We start from the raw sequence: 22,747 nt of genomic DNA on the forward strand, positions 1-22,747 counted from the left end.
GCTTGACCGGTACAAATGAATGCCGGACAACTATTATCAAAGATGCCTCTACTTAGTGGGTTAAGTAGTTTGTTTTCTTGCAAGACTCAAAGGGAAGGTGTAACAATACCCGTTCCATAACATGCCCACCCATCATGGTGTCTTGAGTGCGTCCCCCTAATGAAACACCATGCGTTTTGAGAGACCACCTTGGGGATTGGTACGAGGAGGCAATCTCTCAAGACAGGATCTACCGCATCCTATTTCAGAAATTAAATACATACATCTAAGTCGACCACAGGTTGAACAGGACAGACAGAAATGTGAGTTTTGTCTGTCCTGTCCCACCAATGGGACAGAACAGACAAAACATCACTGACAAAATGCTAAACAAAAACTTCAACATCTGGACACCAAAGGTCTCCAAACCCACCGGCTCTGAGGATTACTTTTATTGATGGCGACAGATGACTTTTCCTCGTCAGTGATGTTTTGTTCAACTTGTGCTGAAAACGACCAAAGGGGAGCACTGTCCATCTCCACCATCTCTATTTCTGCACGACATCGATAAGCCGGTCTCAACGACAACAACAAAAAGACATTTCAAAGAGAATTCAAAATAAACGACTAAACAAGTTACTACACAGAGACAACGGCTGCACAGCTTCACAACAGAACAACTAGAGTTCATAGAACATGTTACCCCACGCAGTCTTCTATTCATAATTCAATTGAAATAAAATAAAGGTCGTGTAAATAAATTAATTCCGGAAGTTTACCGCAGTTGACGCAGCGTCTTTTACACCACCCTAACATGTTACATTAGTTTTTCATGCCCGTTGTTAGTGTCCTTTATGACATCTTCAAAAACAGCAAGCTTCCTGTTTGGAATGATTCTCAATTTTGTTTGCGTGCCAGGCAGGCCGAAAGAGTGAACCATGATCTTATTCACCCATGTACGATCAGGACAAATTCAGAGCCAAAGTACTGTTAAAACAGCATGTTTGTCTTCCGATTCATGTTCAAAACATAACATTAAATTTAAAGAAGTTGTACCTCGATCATAAACTAACGTTTGTGGACAGACATGAGCCAATTGCTTAACACCGCTTTTCGCTTTGCTTCGCTTCGCTTCACATGCGCATGTGCTTGTGCGGGGTAGAAACGGCTCAAGATATTCAGCTTAAGAAACATCTTTGTCTTCATGATAAAGTCCCATTGATAGAGATACACAGAAATGAGAGCTCCAGATAACGAGTTTGTGGAAAATTTTGAATCTTCGGTACGTCATCGATTAAATATTTACTTATCTCACCAATGACAATTGTTGCATTGGCCTTTCAATCAGGAACAATGGAGATTCAAATACGTGGTACATACAACTAACTATTTCATCATGAATGTGTCAAATATCTGCATTAAATATCAAACTTTTTGGCTGTAATCAGCTGTCTCTCGTGCTTTAAAAAAAAAAAAAGGGGGGGTGGCGAGACATCCGGCGCTGTCCAGCTGGGTGAGTTTTTCCCAGCAATGGTTGGCTTCATCGTGGTTATCTTTTGCCTGTGAGACGGCGGCACCATTACCTGACCCCACATCCCAATATACACTTTATAGGCCTTTGGTGGCCTCAAAATGGACGTCAAGACCAACGTATGTTAGCTTAAAACATTGCCCAGAAAATTGCTCGGAATACGCCCAAAAATTGGGGCCTCTAGGTGTTGTGATTTGGCTGTGAAAGAATAAGGTACAAACACACAAACAAGTGCACAAACGAACATGTGAAAACATTTACAAGATGAGACTTTACCGTCATAGTCGGGGTAGGGGGGGGGACAGTTAACTTAACCAAGCCGTGTAAAATTGGTTTACCTCGCTAAAAAGCAAACAAACATTAAGCTACATAAGACTAGGAATGACAACAAAGCAAGTTTACCTAAGCCAAACACACCTTCCTTTTTCTGCTTGCCGCTCACGAGGTCTCTCTGAGCACCTGCACCGTCCTGCCCGCATACCTCTACTGAGGCTCCCTCGGGCTCCTCAAGTCCACCCTTTTGTTTTTCTTCCACTTCCCCCTCATTCTGGCATTTGGCTTCACTCTGTTTTTCCTCCTCTTCCTCATCACCACCTTCCTCACCCACATTTTTATAGTTGGGCCTCTTGCCTGGTCTCCGCTTCATGCCTTCTCGTGTCATCTCCAAGGATTTCTCTAGAGGCTCCGTTGGGGGTGTGAAGCGACGAAAGCTCAACCTTGACTGTAAAAGACAGAACTGATGATGCTCTACCATGGTACAACTCAAACACATGTGCACGCAAGTCAAATCATTAGAGGTTCTAAAAAAATAAAAATAAAAATAAGCAATATTAACATTAAATGCCAAAACGATTAGAATACCGTTTTAAAGAATGGTTCATTATTCACAAGAATTACAAATATGATCAAATACAAATAATTTTAGAACAGCCCCCTCCCTGGATCCACAAAAACACCAACCATATGGAGGATTCATGAACCAAATGTCTGATGGAAATAAGCTTCACTTGAATAAATAAACTACTTAGAAAAATGAAAATTAAAAACAACTAGTCCCCTTTGTGAATAATCACACTTGCTCACCTTGAAGGTCAACATACAGGTAGTGGACAATAAAATGGAAACACCAATGTAAAGGCACTTAATAGGTCGTTGGGCCACAATGTGTGCGGACATTATGGCCTGTATGTGCCGTGGCCTAGAGTGCACTGGCGTCTGATTCAGATCTGGTGACTGAGAAGGCCATGACGAATGGATAACATCGTGCCATGCTCATCAACCCATTGGGCAACCACACGTCTTCTGTGGATGGGGGCATTATCATCCTGGAAGACACCCTTCCCGGCAGAAACAAAATTCTGCAACATGGGATGAAGATGAATACCCACTACCATCAAGTAGCGATCAGTATGGACCTTGCCTTCTAAGATAATGACTGCATCCACACCATGCCAGGACAATGCCCCCACAATATTACAGAACCACCAGAACCCTTCACTGTTTGAAGCAAGCACTCGGGGTCGTAGTTCTTAAGGTTGGTGCAAACTCATGCACTCACCGGTTTGTCGAGAACACGGTGAAGGACGATTCATCTGACCATATCACATTTCTCCACTCCCGGTATCCCCCTCTGTGGAGTTCTCGGCAGAACGTTCTTGAAGAAAATGGCTGCTCACGCCCCAGGTTGACATTAACAGTCGATTGATCTGCAGTTGCCCACCAGCTTTGCCATGCACTTCAAATTAATCTATGGATATTGCTATCCTGGAATATGTGCTTCCACCCACTGGTGCCCTTTGCTGATTATGTCTTTCCCTCGGAGTTCCATGCCAACATCACCTCGGACACCATTGCTCATGAAACAAAAGCAAGCTGAGCTGTCTATCACTGAAGCTCCTGCCAAATGCACCCCAACAATCACCCCCATTTCAAAATCACTGAGGTCTCCTCTTGCAGCCATAACTACAGGCACCCAGGTCTGTGCAGCATTTGTATACATGACCCTAAGTATGCTGGGATGTTACTTGCTTAACTAACCTGGGCCACACACCTGTGTGGAAGCCATTACTTTCAATATAAAGTTGGACCCCGATATTCATATATTCATGGGGTATACTATACGTTCCTGGAAAATGCCGTGATCAGAACTGCAAATGTGGGGGCATTGTTTGAATGGGAAAAGGGAGGATAGGTTCCCAGCAGTTCGTGATTCATGGAATATCCCAAAAAACATCGAGGAAAATCCCGTGAATGTTCAGGAAAATCCCGCAAATGTTAGGGTATTGTTTCATTGGGGAAGGGGACAGCTATAATTGCACTAATAAATGTGGTGGAGCGTTTTCATTCTGTACAGTAACTCACTGGGGATATCCCACGAAGCTATTTCAGTGTGGATGGTGGGATATCCTGAGAAGCTGTTTACAGTGTGAATGGTGGGATATCTCACAAGCCGTTTCAGTCTGGATGGTGGGATATCCCGAGAAGCTGTTTACAGTGTGAATGGTGGGATATCCCACGAAGCTGTTTCAGTGTGAATGGTGGGATATCCCAAGAAGCTGTTTCAGTGTGAATGGTGGGATATCCCGTGAAGCTGTTTACAGTGTGAATGGTGGGATATCCCGTGAAGCTGTTTACAGTGTGAATGGTGGGATATCTCACAAAGCTGTTTACAGAGCGAATGGTGGGATATCCCACGAAGCTGTTTACAGTGTGAATGGTGGGATATCCCACGAAGCTGTTTCAGTGGGAATGGTGGGATATCCCACAAAGCTGTGTTTCAGTGGGAATGGTGGGATATCCCACGAAGCTGTTTCAGTGGGAATGGTGGGATATCCCACAAAGCTGTTTACAGTGTAGATGGTGGGATATACTGCAAAGCTGTTTACAGTGTGAATGGTGGGATATCCCGAGAAGCTGTTTACAGTGTGAATGGTGGGATATCCCACGAAGCTGTTTCAGTGGGAATGGTGGGATATCCCACGAAGTTGTTTACAGTGTAGATGGTGGGATATCCTGCATAGCTGTTTACAGTGTGAATGGTGGGATATCCCGAGAAGCTGTTTACAGTGTGAATGGTGGGATATCCCACGAAGCTGTTTCAGTGGGAATGGTGGGATATCCCACAAAGCTGTTTCAGTGTGGATGGTGGGATATCCTGCAAAGCTGTTTACAGTGTGAATGGTGGGATATCCCGAGAAGCTGCTTACAGTGTGAATGATGGGATATCCCACGAAGCTGTTTCAGTGTGAATGGTGGGATATCCCACGAAGCTGTTTCAGTGTCGATGGTGGGATATTCTGCAAAGCTGTTTGCAGTGTGGATGGTGGTCATGCTCTCGGCTCATGGAAGATATGTTTTTTTGGTGTATGTCCAGTTGCTTTTTGAGTGCAACTTTTTGCGAAGGTAAGTTTTTGAAGTGTCATAATCGAGGTTGGTGGACAAATTTTATTTGCACCCGTGAAAAACCGCGACCACGCGGAACTCACGAATGTTGGGACGGTGAATGTCGGGGTCCGACTGTACTTGATGGCCCTCATTTACCCAGGTTTCCACTTTTTTTTTGTCCACTAACTGTATATCAAAATGGCATCTATATTTACAGCTTAATATGGACAGCAAATAAAAAAATTGACAAGAAGCATGTAATTACAACATGAATACTAATGATTATGATGCAAAAGTACAAGATAACAAAAAACAAACAAAAAAAAAAAAACATTTCCTTCTCTGTTCTCATTCGTTTATTCATTCTTATTCGTTCGTTCGTTCTTCGACCACGTGTTTCTCCCCCATTTCCCCAGATAGTTTTCACTTATTAACCTTCAATGTTTACACTTTCCCCTCAAGTTATGTATTCCGTCATATTTTATAACACCTTTTTCTTCTTCTTCTTTAAAAGGCTGCTTTCGACTTGCTCACCAAATCAATTCATCCCAAAAAAATATCCATCTCCTATAGTGCCTTTTTTCTACATTCCCTAAACTCTCCTGCACTCCATCCTCCATCCAGCGTCCTTAAACGTATTTTTAACTCGAAGGTCACAAGAAACTCATTTTGCAATAAATGTTCGTTTCCCATAAATCGTACACTTTCAAAAATCCAATCTCACCCCTCCCCTCCAAATCTTCCCCATAAACCCTCCCCTCCAAATCTTCCCCATCACCCCTCCCCTCCAAATCTTCCCCATCACCCATCCCTTTCAAATCTCCCCCCTTGCCCCCTCCCTCCTAAACTACCCCCTCACCCCTCCCCGCCAAGACGCCCCCTCACCCCTCCCCTCCTAGACTCCTGCCTCACCCCTCCCCTCCAAATCTCCCCCATATCCCATCCCTTTCAAATCCCTCCCCTTGTCCCTTCCCTCCCAAACTCCCCCCTCACCCCTCCCCTTCAAATCTCCCCACCCTCATTGCTTCTCAATTTCCCCCCTCTCACTCCCCCTCCTAAAAGCGTCCTCCCCGCTTCTTCCCCCTTCAAACTCTCACCTCCATCTCCCCCAACCTTCTGCCTCACTCTTCCCCCTCCTCAAATAACACCTCATTGTGGCTCACCCAATCACCATCAAACCTTTTGTCCGCCCCATCCTTCCCTTTCTCCGAGCTATTCTGAAATCTTTGACACACCTTCAAACAGCTCTCCCTACCTCTTCCACCTCTTCCACATCTTACCCTACCCCTCCTCCCCCCGGTTCTGTATCTGATGCTCCCCCTTCCTCTTCATTAACGGTATGGACCTCAAACATCCGGGCCCTTCGTTCAAACTTAACTTATCTCTCCATACAGGTTGCTTCTGTCAAACCAGACCTGATCTGCTTAACAGAAACTTTCCTCCTTTATGATGTCTCTGATTCCATAGTATCTCTCCCGGGCTACTCCCTCCTCCGGTATGATAGACCTGAGCCTCGTCCTGGAGGCGGGGTTGCTATCTTTATCAAAAACTCTCTTCCTCACTCGCCCTGCACTGCACTCTCTCCACCTCACCCCCAGGAATACCTCTGGCTACGGCTTCCCCTTCGCTCCCACCTCTTGTTCATATGTGTGTTGTACCGTCCACCAAACAGTGATGACTCCATCTACATCTCGCTGTCTGATGATATGGACCAACTTCTATCTACTCATCCCAACTCTCTCTTCCTCATATGTGGTGATTTCAACTGTCATCATGCCAGTTGGCTGGGTGTGGGTACCTCTCTCACCAGCCATGGCTCCTCAGCAAAGGACTTCTGCGACTCACTGGGACTGACACAATCTGTCAATTTCCTGACCCGGATCTCAGTCAACGGAACATCTTCTCTTCTGGACTTGGTTATGACCAACTTCCCTGAAAATGTCTGCTGCTCTTCTTCTGCTCCGATCGGATCATCTGATCATGTCCTTGTTAAAGTGGACATCTCTCTGACCATCCTCAGGGAGCTTGCTCAGCGTCGACGAGTCTGGCATTTCACTCAGGCCAACTGGCACGGTCTTCAAGCAGCCATCAATCATCTGGACTGGTCTCCCATCTCTACCACCTCTGACATCAACTCATCCTGGGAATTCTTCCAAAGTAAATTGCTCTCTCTCATGCACAGATTTATCCCATCTCGTCTTCAGTTGTCATACCCTTCCTCCCGTCCATGGTACACGGAATCTTGTGGTGAGGCTGTTGCCCAGAAACAACTTGCCTTCGTCTCCTGGAAAGCAAATCCAACGGAAGGAAATCTCATTTCCTTTCACAAAGCCCGAAACAAGTGTGTGTCCACCCTCAGGAGAGCCAGGAAACAATATCTCTCCGTTCTCAAGACCGAACTCTCTTATCTGTCTCCCTCTTCCAAATCCTGGTGGCGTCTGGTCAAATCCGTTTCTGGTGTTTGTTCCCCCTCCATCCCCTCCCTTACCTCAAACGGCTACACAGCTGACTCCGCACGTGAAAAAGCTGAATGCCTCAACTCTGTGTTTGCCTCTAAATCTTGTGTCCCAAACCCATCCCTCTCTGTACCCACCATACCCAGTCGTACCCTGCTGCTCCTGGACTCCATGTCCTTTCCTCCTGACAAGGTGGAAAAGTTTCTGTCAACCCTCGACTCTGATTCTGATTCTGCAACTGGACCCGACGGCATCAGCCCACGGGTCCTAAAATCCTGCTCTGCTGCTCTATCTCACCCTCTCTCTGTTCTCTTCACCCTCTCTTTTGCTCAAGGTCAACTGCCATCTGCTTGGAAATCAGCCAACATCACCGCTTTGCACAAAAAAGGTGCAAAAACAGATCCTAGCAACTACAGACCAATCAGCCTTCTCCCAATTATCAGCAAAGTCATGGAATCCATCATTGCTTCGGACATGAAATCTTTCCTCTTCTCCAATGGCTTGATCTCTGATCATCAATTTGGTTTCAGACCAGGTCACTCTACTCTGGACATGCTGCTTCTGCTGTCTCAACAATGGATGGAGGTCCTCAATGCCAAACAGGAAATTAGAGCTGTTTCCCTCGACATATCTCGTGCCTTCGACACGGTCTGGCACCCCGCTCTGCTCACCAAACTCTCCTCCTTTGGTATCCATGGAAATCTCCACGCATGGCTGGCGGACTTCCTCTCTCGTCGTCGTCAACGTGTGGCCCTGAATGGGTTTCTCTCATCTCCTCTTCCTGTTCAGGCTGGAGTTCCCCAAGGCAGTGTTCTGGGCCCCGTGCTTTTTCTGGTCTTCATCAATGATCTCTCTGACTCTCTCGAAAATCCTCTCTATCTCTTTGCTGATGACTCCACTCTCTGCCGCTCCATTCCTCTTCCCTCAGATCGGCAGTCTGCTGCCTCCTCACTCTCTGAAGACCTGGACAAAATCACAGACTGGTCAAACAAGTGGAACATGTCTTTCAATCCTGACAAATCTCACACTCTTACTATGTCTCTCCGAAAAGATCGACTGGACAACCCTCCCATCTACTTTCTCAACAATCCTCTCCAAGAAGTTCTGTCGCTCAAGATTTTGGGTCTCACTATCTGCCATGATCTTTCTTGGGAAAACCACATTTCCAAGCTGGCCTCCAAAGCCAGTCGCCGACTGGGCATCCTCCGTCGTGCGAAGTCCTTCCTCGGCACACCTGAGCTCCTCACCACATACAAGGCTTTCATCCGCAGCTCAATGGAATACTGTTCTCCCCTATGGGCCGGTGCTCCTGCCTCACACCTAGCTCGGCTTCACGCTGTTGAAACCAAAGCTTTCAGAATTATTGGAATCTCCCGCGATGAAGCTATCTCTGAGGGCCTTTCACTCACTCACCGCAGGCAGGTAGGTGGTCTTTCTGTCTTCTACCGACTCCTCTCCGGCCTTGCACCCCCAGCTCTCTCTGTACTCTGTCCCCCAAATATTCCTACAGGTCGCACAAGATCTGCCAGCAACCCTCTGATGGTTAAACTGCCGAAATCTCGGCTCTCTGCTCACCTTCACTCTTTCATTCCTCTTTTCTCCCGCCTCTGGAACAAACTCCCTCACTCCCTTCAATCCCACTCCTCCCTCCAGGTCTTTAAAACAGCTGTTCACCACCATCTCTTATCTTCCCCCATCCAAAACCTTGATCTTTTCTACCCCCGCTAATTCACCCCAGATCCACCTTGTTTGAAATTCCAACTTCTTTCCTGGCAGTGTCCATATGTTTTATACCTCTCCCACCACCCCCTTCCCATGCCCCCCCCCCCCCCCCAAAGCCCTCGCCCTCTCTCAGATCTCTCGATGTCTCCATGTCTCTCGGTCCCTGCTCTCAAATGTTGTGTTTGTGTCCTTCCCCCTCTCTCCCCATCTTGTCTACCGCTCCCGATGTTATATGTTTTATGTGTCGGTTTGTCTTTCTGTGTGATTAATGTTCGCTCTTTCACGAGCCTCGATCTTGTTACAAAAAAAAAAAAAAAAAAAAAAAAAAAGATAACAGTAAATGGAATTGTAACGTAGATCCATCCTCAACAATGCAAGGCACGTGCTCAATGGGATGGCCACACAGGTCAACCAACTTCCTTCTCTTCCTCATTTTTTGGACGTATGTACAATGTACATGGACAAACATTTTGTCTTCAGCCAAAAGTTTTACATTCCAATTCAGAGAGCCCAATAACATGTGTACATGGTATCTCGTATGAGAGGGAAGTGGGAAGTGGGAAGTGCCACTAAGCCATTTGAGACTTTCTAGCACTGTAATTTCGAATTTCCATTGCACTACAAATATTGTTCCAGCACTAGTAGGCAAGAAAAAGAAACATGCAACGAACACTATCAAATTCACAATATTTAAAATTCTGCATTTGGCATGACAATCAATGAAATAAAACAAAAAATATGTCGTGCATAGCACGATACTTGTGTAATCCCTAAAATAAGTTGTTGACCTTTGGCTTATGTTCATCTCAAAAATAATCGGTGGTTGAATTTAGTGAACCGATATGCAAATACTCTTCAAATTTCAAGTCAATCAGATGAAAATTGAGGATTTTAGAAATTCACCCAATTTATATATATACAGTGAAACCTTGACTTACGAGTTTAATTCGTTCTGTGACCGAGCTCGTAACTCAATTTGCTCGTTTCTCAAATTAAATTTCCCCATTAAAATGCATTGAAATGCTATTAATCCGTTCCAGCCCGCAAAAACCACACCAATTTTTTTTTAAATATACAGTATATATAAAAATATCTCGCGCTTTTATTTCACCTGTATGCAGCATACAAGTTGGCAGGATGGCCTGGACTGGAGGTACGCACACTTGACTCTAAACTGTCCAGCCTGGGCTTGAATCCCGACCCAGCTATAACCTGTCATGGGTGAATCACAGGCAGGGTGATTCATCAATGTGTGTACCGCTAAACTGGGCGCCCCGTTTGCGTCCCATTAGTTGTTGGATGTTAAGGATCTCACCGTGTTTTCCACAAAGAGAAGGCGAGCTATCGCCGGCACTCTGAACAAGTTGTGGCCTGGCATGCTCTTCTCCTCTGCCATTATATACGTCCTCCTCGGCATCTTTTTCCAGAAGAGCCCTGTCTCGTCACAGTTGAAGATTTGCTGGGGGATGTATCGTTCGGCTTCTATCAGTTCGGCAAAAGTTATAATAAAATCTTCAGCTGCCTTCACATCCGAGCTTGCTGCCTCACCATGCCTGACGACGGAGTGAATGCCGGTCCTCTTCTTAAAATTATCAAACCATCCCCGACTGGCTTTGAATGACTTCCGATGCCTCGTCCGTTGATGTTCCCGCCGCCTGCTGCACCAAATCCCCGTAAATGTCTCGTGCCTTCTCACAGATGATGCTCTCGGTCACGGTATCTCCTGCGAGCTGCTTCTCCGTCAACCACACAAACAACAACTTCTCCATCTCTTCATGGATAGAGGTCCGGAGCTTTGAAATAATCGTAACGCCCTTGGCTGGCGTTATAGCCTTTATCGACTCCTTCTGCTTCAAAATCGTACATATCGTAGAAGTACTACGATCGTACTGCCTCGCCAAGTCGACAACACGCACACCTCGCTCATGTTTTTCGACGATTGCGTGTTTTATATCCAAGCACATCATCCTCTTCTTCTTCTCAGTACTGCCCTTGGCACTCAATTTCTTAGGACCCATGGTTAAAACTAAGAAATTTTCCAAAATAACCAAAATGCGAAAACAAAGCAGCAGCGATATACGGCAGAGATGCTTGCACGGCAAGATAACCACGTGACCGGTACCCACCTGGTGGCGGGTGGCGTAAGCTCGTAACTCAGATCTCGGCTCGCATCTCAGAGCAAAAAACCGCCCGAGCGACAGCTCGTATCTCGGAAAACTCGTAAGTTGGTGCACTCGTAAGTCAAGGTTTCACTGTATATGCTAAGATGAGGCTCATATAAGAGCTACCACATAGAAAATACCATAAAGGGAGCAGGAGACAAGACAGCGTGAAGAGGGGGTAAAATGCTCACCACTGCCGACACCCGGGATGGGTCTGTCTCGGAAACAAAGACCCCCAGATCACCGTTAACCATGACATCTGCCAGCGTGTTTACAAGGGGTGAGTAGCTGATAATCAGGAAGACCTATTGAAGGGAAATGTCACAAAGATTCATAAATACCGATTTGTGTACCATACTTGTGAGCCTCTAAACACACGTAGTAAATAAAGTGATAAAAAGATGAAAACCCCCCAAAAATATATATATAAATAAATAAATAAAACTTCAGTGAATTTCGGAAATTGTTTTTTGGCAGCGAGTATTGTTAAAGCACGCACACCTTTAAATCCCAGTCAAAGTATAAGACATCCAAGCAAGACAGTTAAGAGTTGGTCAACCTGCTTAATTGGAAAAAGTCTTTAATCTATGGCACAAACAAAAAAGCTCATCACTTTGCAAGCGGAGAAAGCAATAGAGGCAAATGCTACGATTAAGGGCTAGCAGGCTGCACGTCTACCTGTGAAAGCAGGTACAGGGACACACCAGGGCTGATTTGTAGGCATCCTGCACACTGAGGTCGAACAAGGTAACATTCATGATGCAGGCTACGAGGAATGAGAAACCAAAAGTGTCATCACAAGACGGATGCGGATTTCCCGAATTGCCAACTTTTCTCACCTGCTGGGGGTCCCAATCTATTAGCGAATACACGTAGAGAGGCAGGAAGAGGCGATTGAGGAGGTGATCAGTGAGAACATGATTGAGAAACTCGCAGTTTATGGTGAGGATGTCATTGAGATAATGGAGGTGATCGAGATGTTCAGCGACTAGATCGCTCAGCCGACCACGGTTCTTATGCCTGAGAGAACAAAACATAAGAAGAAATTTTGAAATAATTTTAAAACACCGAAACAACCGACCGACTTTAGCAATGACAATCGGAACCGTCATCACTAACTGCAGCTCAAACTCACTCGATGTCGGTGCACACGCACTTGTCCAGCTCTAACACATGGTTCCCGATGAACCAAACGAGGTTTGAAAAGTACGGCGCAGCGGTTCGATCCCAGACAAACTGCAGCATCGCTTTGTTGTTAACTGTGGAGCAAACGTATTTAACCGATTGGCAGCTTACACAACATCAAACATCTTTGTTGTGACACAATTCAACGATAAAAATTCCCCTAAACTCTAACCCTTCTTAGGTCTAAACTCCAAGGAGAAAAACTTAGCATTTTGTAAATAAGGCGTTACACAGCAATAATCAGCAAAACAACAAATAATAAACAGCTTTAAGCTCGACAGATTTTAGAGGAAACATGCCAAAAGCTTTCTACAGTAAAAGCAAGAAGGGAAAGCAATGCGCTCACCTGCAACTGTGTCGACAGATGAAAAATGGGGCAAAGGAGTGGAAATGAAAAAGCAAAAAAGTCAAATCAGCATCAAAACACACACCACAATCTAAACAACAAGCCAATGGTGGGCCTTAGCAGACACACAAATAGACCAGACTTCCAAAGAACTGCTGCAAGAAACTCAAATTTAATATTTCGAATAACGTGTGTTTGTATACAAAGTTGAGGCTCATGGAAGAGCAAGAACACAGAACGGAGCAGTGGAAAGAGGGGGGAAACACCAACGGCAGGGTTGAAAGACAAACAAGGGATGTGGCAAGGAATGAGGGGTAGGAGAGGACACACGGGGTGGACAAGATGGACCTCGATTCATTAAATATTAATCGGGGTCTCGTAGGTCTCGCGTTCCCATAGGAAATGAGCGTAACCCCGTCTTTAGGGGTTCGCTGCTAGACATGCTATGACCTTTTAAATACAGATCGGCCGTTGTGTTTCCAAACAGGCCGATGGCTCGTTGAAGTACATCTCAACCAGAGGTGCACAAGACCATTAGCTTGACCAGCTATGGGAGAACAATGTCTTTTTGCAATGTGATGACACAATGGACCAAGGAAAGAGTGGATGACAGAGGAAGTGACTTTTTCCTGCGTTTGCATTTGTGGCATGTTGTAGTTGCAACAGCAAAAGCCTGCAAAGTGCAACGACTGTGGTGAGAAAGGCAAGATGGACACAAGAGATGATGTCGATGGATAAGAATGTAAAAGGTGGAATAAATGGCAGAGTGAGGTTGTTACCCTCACCAGAGGAGCGGGTACTGCATTTGGGTCCAAATAAATATCATTTTCTCTGCAAATTGTTGGTCCGATTGACAGGAAATTTTCACCAGGTGTGAACCTTCTCCTGTATAATTTTTAATGATAATTATGACGTCATAAGTCACGTGGGTATGGGCGCCATCTTGAAAAAATGGAAAAACTTTACACCTCTAAATCTCCAAAAGTGGTGCATAGAAAACTAGATGGTATTCATGGGATACTTACCCTGCGCAGACAACTCTTCTATTTTTTAACGTTTCTTTTTTTTTGATCCAATAAGGCTAGACCACGTAAGCGACGACATCATAAATTTATATTCTCGAAATAATTGTTGCATAGATCATAAACTGATCAGACTAAGCATTGTCCCTGTCGAATTATGACGTCATAATTATGGCACCAATGACGTCATCGTTAACAACACCTATTCCCCATATGGAGTTCTTTACAATGAGCCACGATTCAATTTTCAAAATGCTGACACGGCACACACTTTACTTTACTGAAACGCAGACACAAATGTTATATTTGTCAAAAATCGTCGGAATTTCGCCAAATCTGTTTTGGTCATGTGTTAATCTACCTCAGCGATCGGACAAATCTGAAATTAGAATTTTATTTGACGTCAAAATGACCCCGTGAGGTCGCTCCATACTTTGCCTGCTCGTGATGTGCAGTGTAATAATTAATTCCATACCCACTCTAGATGACTTCATCTTCATGCAATAACAACTTCTAGCTTCCAGACCGTACATCCAATCATCTTGAAATTTTGCACAAATGTTACACTTCATTACCTCTACTATAATATAAAGTTTCACGTCGATCAATGAAGCGGTTCAAGAGTTATATATAAAAAAAAATCTGTTTAATTATTTATATCTGCCAAACCACTTGACCTATCGCAAATTCCAAAAGGTCATTTTAGTAGACTGATATGCTGAACACATCTGTGAAGTTTCCCCTTGATAGGATCAAAAATGAGGGAGGAGCTAGGTTTTAAAAGTTTATGCTTAAAAACGTCATAACTCCGAAACCATGTGACGCATGTCAGGCCAGCTGACTTTTTTGTTCATCATGGGTATGTGATTCTGCCTGTAAAGTTTGGCCTCGATCCGTTCAGTCGTTTAGGAGAAAATTGGATTTTAGTGGTTTTTCACTCAAAACAATATGGCGTCCGAACCACGTGACCTACGACGTCATTATAATTTTATTTCTGCATCAATTTATACAGAGAAGATGCTCAAGAAATTATCCTGATCGGATAACATTTTTTACTTGTCGAATTATGACGTCACAACGGTGGCACCTATGACGTCATCATTGACATATGTTATTCCGCCTGGAGAGTTCTTTGCAATGAGACCTGTCTCAATTATTTATGTGCAGCGGTTTTTGAGATATAGAGGTGCAAAGTTTTTTGGTTTTTCCAAGATGGCGCCTATAGCACGTGACCCGTGACATCATAATATTCTCTAAAATATTCTACAGGAGGCCCTCCTATGGTGAAAATTTCATGTCAATCGGACCAACGGTTGCCGAGAAAATGATTATTTTTTAAATGCAGACACGCACGTATGACGTACGGACCAGAATGCTTAACCCTGCCTTTCGCTTCGCGAGCGCAGGGAAAAAATTGAGACATGGCTCATTGTAAAGAACTCTCCATGGGGAATAACATATTGTTACGTTTATGGGGGGTAGGTGAAAGAATACTGTAGGAGATAGGATTGTATAATTAGTAGCATAGACCGCGTGACGCGTAGAAGAAATCTCGATGTAATAAGTAGGGAGACCGTAGCTTAAGGTCGTTTAAATGTTCACCACACAAGGGGTCGTGCTGTGCTAATTTTTGGTAGGGTTTAAGGCTAGTTTTCCCCAGTGCGTGCTTACCCTCTGTAATTTCCCCTTTACATTTTGCTGAAACTACATTTACCGCCAGCAAAAAGGCAGCTTCAAAATTATTTTTGCTCAACATCAGAATCCAATGTTGAGGTGCAGAGCGAGCGTTGGTCGAGGTGCCGAAGTTGCCATACTTGTGGTGCCGAAGCAGTTTCTAGGTCATGTTCATGCCGAGTGGTTCGACATCTCTCTCCCAACATTATGCAGGGTAGGAATTTGGGATTTGTTCAGGAAGCATTTTTGCATTGTGATTTGTTTAGGGATATATTCAGATAGCTCGCCTACTCTTTGTGAAGGACGCCGTGGGACCTTTAATGTCCATCTAATACCAGCAGGCAGATGGCATACCCAGTTCAACATCCATTTGAGGGACGGCAACACACTGATGAATAACCCTGCAAGTGAAACACCGGGATGACATTTTATAGCTGGGTCTGGATTCAAACCCAGGCTAGACAGGTTAGAATGTACGTACCGCTAGGCCGCCCTGCCAGCAACAGTAGAATCAGTCAAATCCCAACAAAAGAGCTCGTGAAAATGTTAGTTTCATGAAACCTGACATCATAAAGCTAAAAACTAACAAATACATCATACGAAACAATAAACTTGCACGGAGGGTGGAAGTCAAAGCACGGCAAACATAAACTGCAATGTCTGTGCTTATTCGACCCAAGTCACCTTTATAGACGTTCAGGGTGAGCGTTCGTACGGCGATCCGCACCATGCTCTCAGAGTGATTGAAGAACTTTATAGCTTCGGTGTATAGAGCAAAGTCATTGGTGTTCTGACGAAGCAAACCGGGACACGTCGTCAAGACAAGTTTATACCAGGAACCCTCCGGCAGCATCCACATGCAAGACTGGATTATGCCAGTCACAACTCACCTCATTGTAAAAGAAATGCACAGTGTGGGCATTCAGTTTCAGCGACAGAGTCTTCAAGAAAGAGATGTAATATGCCATTATTTCCTCATCCGAGAAGTCAAACTTGTGGATAATGATAGAGTTGACGTGATTATTCGATAGTAGGTAATCTACAGGGCAACACAGTTATTCGGTAAGAGAAAGCTTCAGGCAACTGGCAACAGACATCAACCACATCGGGCAGAATGGCCTTATGAACAAGCCAAACATTCGTTACCTGTTGCACCAAATGCAGCAACTACAAAGTGTTCGACTCACCTTCAAATCACACGCTTTACTCCGCTACCCAATCTGGTGGTTTAGCTAATTTAACAAGATTCATTTCCCCCAATGTGCTCTCGCACACAATTCCACTGATGACTCTCTAAAAAGGATCGCTATGATACGCCATTAGAACAGAGGTTGAACGCGGACCCCAGGCACGGCATTGCAAATACGTACAAAGGTTTATGTCCGCGTTCAACCTCTGTTGAGCCATCGGACAATAGCATCACTGCACAGACACCATTACAGTCAGCATCGGTAGAGACTGCCACAATTCAGACACGACTCGCTCATTGACTCTACCTCTTAACCGATACAGAACTTCAACCAATGACTCAATGGCGTAACGGTGAGAGAGCACCCGCTCCGAGTCTGGGAGATCAACAGTTCGAACCCCAGCCGAGTCATACCAAAGACTTCAAAAATAGCACGTGCTGCTTCCTTGCTTGACGCTCAGCATTTATAGGATAGAGCACAGACAAAAACAACTACAGGTTGACATCCATGGGAGGTTGGAAGGGAGGAAATTCCTCCCTGATTGCCAACCTGAGTGCAGAGAGAAGAGCGATGTAATTTTGATGTCGTTGTTGGTACCTAGAGTGCTCTGGGAAGTGACGTCACTTCCCCTGATATCAGTGGCTGTGTTTGTGTGAAAGTCACGTCTGGTTTTGTCTCGTGTATTTGTCTGCATGATTTGTGTCTCAACTCCTCCACGAGTCTCAGTGCCTGTATTATTTTTAAGCCGTTAGCCGAAGCTCATCTCCATCCTTTACTTCACCTTTGGAGCAACATTCACATATGCCCCCTAGACATTCCCTCATCTTCAAGCTTTAAAAGCCCAACGCAGATCAACGGCCCCCAAGACTCGTCTCAACCAATATCTACTCGTAATCTTTTTAAATCAGGTTTAGGTCTCGTTGGTGTCCTTTTGTAGTCGACCAACTCTTAGATGTTAACGAGCACACCTTCACAGTCTGATTTATAAACATTACTTGTGCAGCAATTTTAACATGGGGAGGGGTAGGAAGGAGTTAAATAAAAACAGCCCGTTTGATTCTCTATCAAACCAAAACTACCCTTTGGTAGAGTTGGACAGAGAAGACAATCCCAAAAAAAAAAAAGAGTTATAAAATGCTTACACAGAGACGTCTCATGGCTAATATTCTCAAAAAGGATGTTTAGCGTTTGTAGGAGCTGGACGCAAACGTAACGGCCAGACTTCTGACGTAGAATGTTGAGAAAAAATATGAACATGTTCTTCTCCAAAAAGTAACTGCAAACAGAAAAACCAAGTAAGCCCAGAACTCAGCCATTTCTTACACCGACATGGCTTACATTGCTGCATCTCAACAATGCCACAGCACAAGGTCAAAATTCATCACAGTGGAATCAATAGTCAAAACTGGAGGAGGATGAAACGGTTCATCATAAAGCTCCACATTACGGGCATGTTAAAGGTAGGAGCGGAACTCTAAAGTGGAGAAAGTTAGTGTCAAAGTCAGGAAAGAAGATGAGTATCCTCACTCAAAAACAGTGCTGTCATTTTGATCTCCCCAGATGAGTATCTCCGAGATAGAGCGGATGGTCTCCACCAGAAGGCTGCGGTTTCCCTCGGTGACAGTTGTATTCCGGGTAAGGACATAGTAGAGGTACCTGGGAAGAGAAGGCAAGATACACGCATTGCAAATGTGAGTTTGGAACGGAAACTTTAAAATAAAAAAAAATTGGAGAGATTGGAGAGGGCAGTGGTGGCAAGTATGATGGCTCCGCCAAGACAGGCGATTAGTGGTGTCGCACGGACCCCGGGCGCGGACAGGCGTCGCGCGGACCCCGGGTGCGGACAGGCGTCGCGCGCACCCAGGGTGCGGACAGGCGACGTGCGGACCCCGGGCGTGGACAGGCGACGCGCGGACCCCGGGCGTGGACAGGCGACGCGCGGACCCCGGGTGCGGACAGGCGTCACGCGGACAGGCGTCACGCGGACCCCGGGTGCGGACAGGCGACGCGCGGACCCCGGGTGCGGACAGGCGACGCGCGGACCCCGGGTGCGGACAGGCGACGCGCGGACCCCGGGTGCGGACAGGCGACGCGCGGACCTCGGGTGCGGACAAGCGACGCGCGGACCTCGGGTGCGGACAAGCGACGCGCGGACCTCGGGTGCGGACAGGCGGCGCGCGCACCCCGGGTGCGGACAGGCGACGTGCGGACCCCGGGCGTGGACAGGCGACGCGCGGACCCCGGGTGCGGACAGGCGTTATCGATCATTATTGTACCTCCACGAACTGTCAGGGTACATTGAAAATGAATCGACAAGTTTAAAGAACAGAGTGAGTGGTTCAAAGAACCAAACACCTTTAAACTGGAGCTCGAGGCGACAGGAGCGGATTTCCTGTATTCGACACGTTCGACCTTTTTCTCACAGACAAACGAATGTTCAAGGTAAAACACGAACGATAAACTCGTCAAAATAACATCGACGGTGAACAGCCGAATAAACAAGGACACTATGATTGATAATGTCATGATATAGGAACGACGTCCTCCATGGATTAGGAATAAAACAAATCCAAGGAAGACAAGTCGTTCGAACACGACGGTAAACATGGACTATGAACAGGTGGACAACTCCAACAAACATGTGTCCTACTTCAGATGATCCAGGGAATGGAATTTCTTGGGAACCCTGAGAGACGATGCGCCACGCGAACGACCGAACATCGCAGTGCATGTGCCGTAAACTCGCTCCTGTTGTCGTAAAATTGCACTGCCCTATAGCATGTCGCAACGAGACGTCGTCTTCTTCAAATACCCAAATCAAGGACGTCCGGTGTACTCTTCTTCTTCCTCGTTTATAACAATCGCGTTAGGCTCTATATACGCCACGCTAGAAAACAATTGGACTGTCGCCAACAATGGGGTATTTTAAATTGTTAGCCGCGTTTCTTTTATAAATTTTAAATTCCATTAGCAGAGACGAGGTGATTTTGGCTCAGTCCGCACAGTGTATCCAGTACACCTGACCACGTGACCCATTTCTCGGGCACAATGTTAAAGGCGCGATCTGGATTCCTCGGAACGAGGACATTGAGAGATGTGTGTCAAATTAATCTTCTGGAACCTTCCACCGCTCGTGGAACTCCGTCACGTGACCCCCTACGTTATGTAAATGGCGTTTAAATCGCAATGTCCCACTCACTGATCTGTATATACGACTGGATAGCGGGTCGGGCTCTTGAGTTGAAGTCAGCGCCAGGCCACTGGACGCCATGTTGCCACTCGCATAACTTTTTTGTCAACACGCTCCGCTAACGTATTATGAAATGCCGGCTTGTGCTGCTATCAATTGCACAAAGAGACAAATACGAGGATGTGGAAAGACATTTCATCTGTAAGTACTGAAAATTAACATTTATTTGAGAATGTTTTATTTAAAAAACGTTGAATTTGAATGTTAAATTATGATGTTTGCACAACCGCGCTCTGGATTCAAGTTTCAACTACTGAACTTCAGAACTAGTTTGACTCAACCGCAGAGTGCGCAAAGTCACTGAGCCGGGACATATTTCATCAATATGCGGTCCCTCAGGGCTAAGTTTGACCCAAAGTCTTTATCTATATATAGTTGTCGAGGACGAGTATAAATAGCATGGTCCCGTCTAATAATGTGTACCCTGGATGATTCAAAGTTGCAAAACTCAATGCAGTTAAACTTTGAAACCAATAACTGATTCTGTATAAGTACATGGTAATTGAGTGTTTATATGGCTAGTATGTTGAGCCTTACATATTGAATATGTTGTAAATTGTTGCTTCGAGTTGTACTTTCATGACTATCGGCTAATTTCTTGAAAATGTTTTTTTCAGATTTCCATTCAGTCGTCCAGATGTTCTCCAGAAATGGGTTGTGAATGTGAAACGTGACAAATGGAAACCTTCAAAGAAGTCTGTCCTTTGCTCAGACCACTTTGATGACTCATGTTTTGACAGGACAGGTCAGACCACAAGACTCAGAGAAAATTCCCTGCCAACCATATTTGATTTTCCGACCCACCTGCAGAAGGTACATAATACAAGAGTTTCATGTTGTGGTGGAGTAACTGAGATATAAATAGTGTCATGTTGTAGCTGTCACTGCCAGCAGTGATTTTCACACTTGTCTACTTACATGCCAATTGATGTGTCAAATATATAAATTTTGGAAACATATCAACATCGGCAACTTATCAATACTTTTCCACCATCTCTTTTCTCAAGAACATCCCAAATAAATAATCTTGTATAATTTCTTCGTTCATAATTAATTCTGATCTATTATTCTGATGGATTTCCAGGATGAAAGGAAGCGAAAGCCACCCAAACCACGGTCTTTCCCGCAAGAAGCACCGGTCAATCTGCAAGAGCCACTGGACAACACACCCAGTACATCAATCATCACCAGCCCATCAAAGCTTGCAGCAACGACTGGTGCTGATCACACATATGCTGTAACTGCCAGTCCACGGAGTGTGAAACGTAAACTGGACTCTGTGCATGACAATCTTTGTAGCGTCAAGAAAAAGCTCAAATTGACACAGCAGAAATCACGTCGCTGCCGGAGGAAAGTCAAATCTTTGACCACAGTTGTTCAAGCACTTCGTGATGAGCATCTGCTCTCTGAGAATGGAGCTGACCACTTCTGAAGCGTTCTGCATTCAAGATGTGCTCTTGCCTCTCATTAAATTTGTTCACCTTATGCTTGTGACTAACAAGTGATTTCAAATAGTGTATTGACTGTATTCTCTTCTTTGTGTTTGTTGTTTGCAACTGGGAGACAATGGAGCACTGACAGGCTGCTCTTTTTGGCTCCTTCAAATGTCAGCATTTTGTGCTTTTTGTATCCTGTGCATCATCGCATTTTGTCACCATATCATCTGAATATGTGGATCAATTTTACTTCAAATGTGGATTATATTGTAGGATAATTGTTTAGATCTGGATTGTTTCTTTGTGCAAATTTGTTCTGTGAAAGAATACTGGGAAGCAACAATGAGTCTCGAGTGAACTGAATGGATAACGCTCGCTCGGTGGTGTGACAGTACTCCGGCTAATCCTCTGGTTGTTCACTGCAGTGTTCGGTCAGGCACGTCGGCTGTGGTGCTGTCTAGTCTAGGGATTACCCGCTTGCTGTGAAACGACATGTGGCGGTGACTTTTGGTGGTCGTGCCTTCTCCGACGTGGCACCCACACTGTGGAACCCTTCCCAGAGGAAGTCGGGCATACCTCCTACATCAGTATCTGAGCGAAATGAAACGTGTGGGACTTTAGGCCACATTTCTGCAATCCGTGTGCCAAACCGGGCCAGAGAACTGTCTGGGTAACGAGATGAAGTGTGAAACATACCCACGACAGAGGGTGTCGAAACCCTGACCTGGCGGTCACCAATCGAACGCATTACCACAAGAACAAACTGAAGACACTTGTTCAGTGATGATTTTGGTGACAAAATGTTTGTTTCTTTTGTTGAGCCTCTTTGAAAAGGGCACACTACATATGTCGGTCAATATTATTATTATTAATTGAGGCTTTGTAATAAAAGGTGCCTTTTTATTCCAACTTTAAGCTTTTTATGTTTCATTTGTCTTTCAGAAGACTTTGTTTGTTGTCAACTGATAAATTCTTGACATAGAATGAGTAAATGACCCAACATTGAAACCATCACATATAGACATCCTGGAGAAAGTATTCCGTGAGAACAGCGTTGACCACAATGCCCTTAAATTGTGGACTAATTTATTGTATCAAGGATGATAAAATCTTTGAAAAATTAGTAAATTTTAATAATAATGCTTTATTCTCAAGCAATTTGGATGATACAGTAAATTCATACTTAAATCGAGAATTATTTGAGAAAAACACAAACATGGACAAGAAATTTGCGTTCAAATTGTGAGGAAGGTTGGCAAAAAAATCAATCACAATTGAGTTTTCGAGCTGCTAACCTGGAACGTACAAATAAACATTAATTTGAAGAATTACATTGAGAGTTAAGAACAATAAAACGAAAGGATATTACAAGAGAACATTGGCGTGCCAAATACATAAACATATACATTG

The 22,747-nt window shown here is 44.8% G+C and overlaps 2 protein-coding genes across 5 annotated transcripts in view; one reads left to right on the forward strand and one right to left on the reverse strand.

Annotated features, from left to right (window-relative positions):
* CLEC16A (C-type lectin domain containing 16A) overlaps positions 1 to 19,445 on the reverse strand; it is an 80,943-nt gene extending 61,498 nt beyond the window's left edge. For 2 of the 4 annotated variants that reach the window (XM_068127671.2, XM_068127670.2), the window contains exons 1-11: positions 19,302 to 19,445; positions 18,179 to 18,307; positions 17,794 to 17,927; positions 16,352 to 16,500; positions 16,146 to 16,251; positions 12,370 to 12,493; positions 12,074 to 12,254; positions 11,913 to 11,966; positions 11,426 to 11,539; positions 1,928 to 2,231; positions 413 to 533 (exon numbers count right to left, since the gene is read on the reverse strand). In XM_068127671.2, the coding sequence (XP_067983772.2) occupies positions 413 to 533; positions 1,928 to 2,231; positions 11,426 to 11,539; positions 11,913 to 11,966; positions 12,074 to 12,254; positions 12,370 to 12,493; positions 16,146 to 16,251; positions 16,352 to 16,500; positions 17,794 to 17,927; positions 18,179 to 18,307; positions 19,302 to 19,372 (1,487 nt within the window). In that variant the 5' untranslated portion in view covers positions 19,373 to 19,445. Of the gene's footprint in view, positions 1 to 412; positions 534 to 1,927; positions 2,232 to 11,425; positions 11,540 to 11,912; positions 11,967 to 12,073; positions 12,255 to 12,369; positions 12,496 to 16,141; positions 16,252 to 16,351; positions 16,501 to 17,793; positions 17,928 to 18,178; positions 18,308 to 19,301 lie in introns of all 4 variants that reach the window. The other 2 variants (XM_078785639.1, XM_078785638.1) reach the window with 1 other exon arrangement.
* Positions 19,446 to 19,540: 95 nt separating this feature from the next.
* On the forward strand, positions 19,541 to 22,250 carry LOC137434544 (THAP domain-containing protein 2-like). Its single transcript, XM_068127672.2, has 3 exons — positions 19,541 to 20,042; positions 20,519 to 20,714; positions 20,986 to 22,250. The coding sequence occupies exons 1-3, from the start codon at positions 19,975 to 19,977 to the stop codon at positions 21,331 to 21,333; spliced, it is 612 nt and encodes a 203-aa protein (XP_067983773.2). The 5' UTR covers positions 19,541 to 19,974; the 3' UTR covers positions 21,334 to 22,250.
* Positions 22,251 to 22,747: the final 497 nt, after the last annotated feature.

Source organism: Myxine glutinosa, chromosome 10 (assembly GCF_964187855.1).
Source record: "Myxine glutinosa chromosome 10, kmMyxGlut1.1, whole genome shotgun sequence".
Taxonomy (NCBI): domain Eukaryota; kingdom Metazoa; phylum Chordata; class Myxini; order Myxiniformes; family Myxinidae; genus Myxine; species Myxine glutinosa.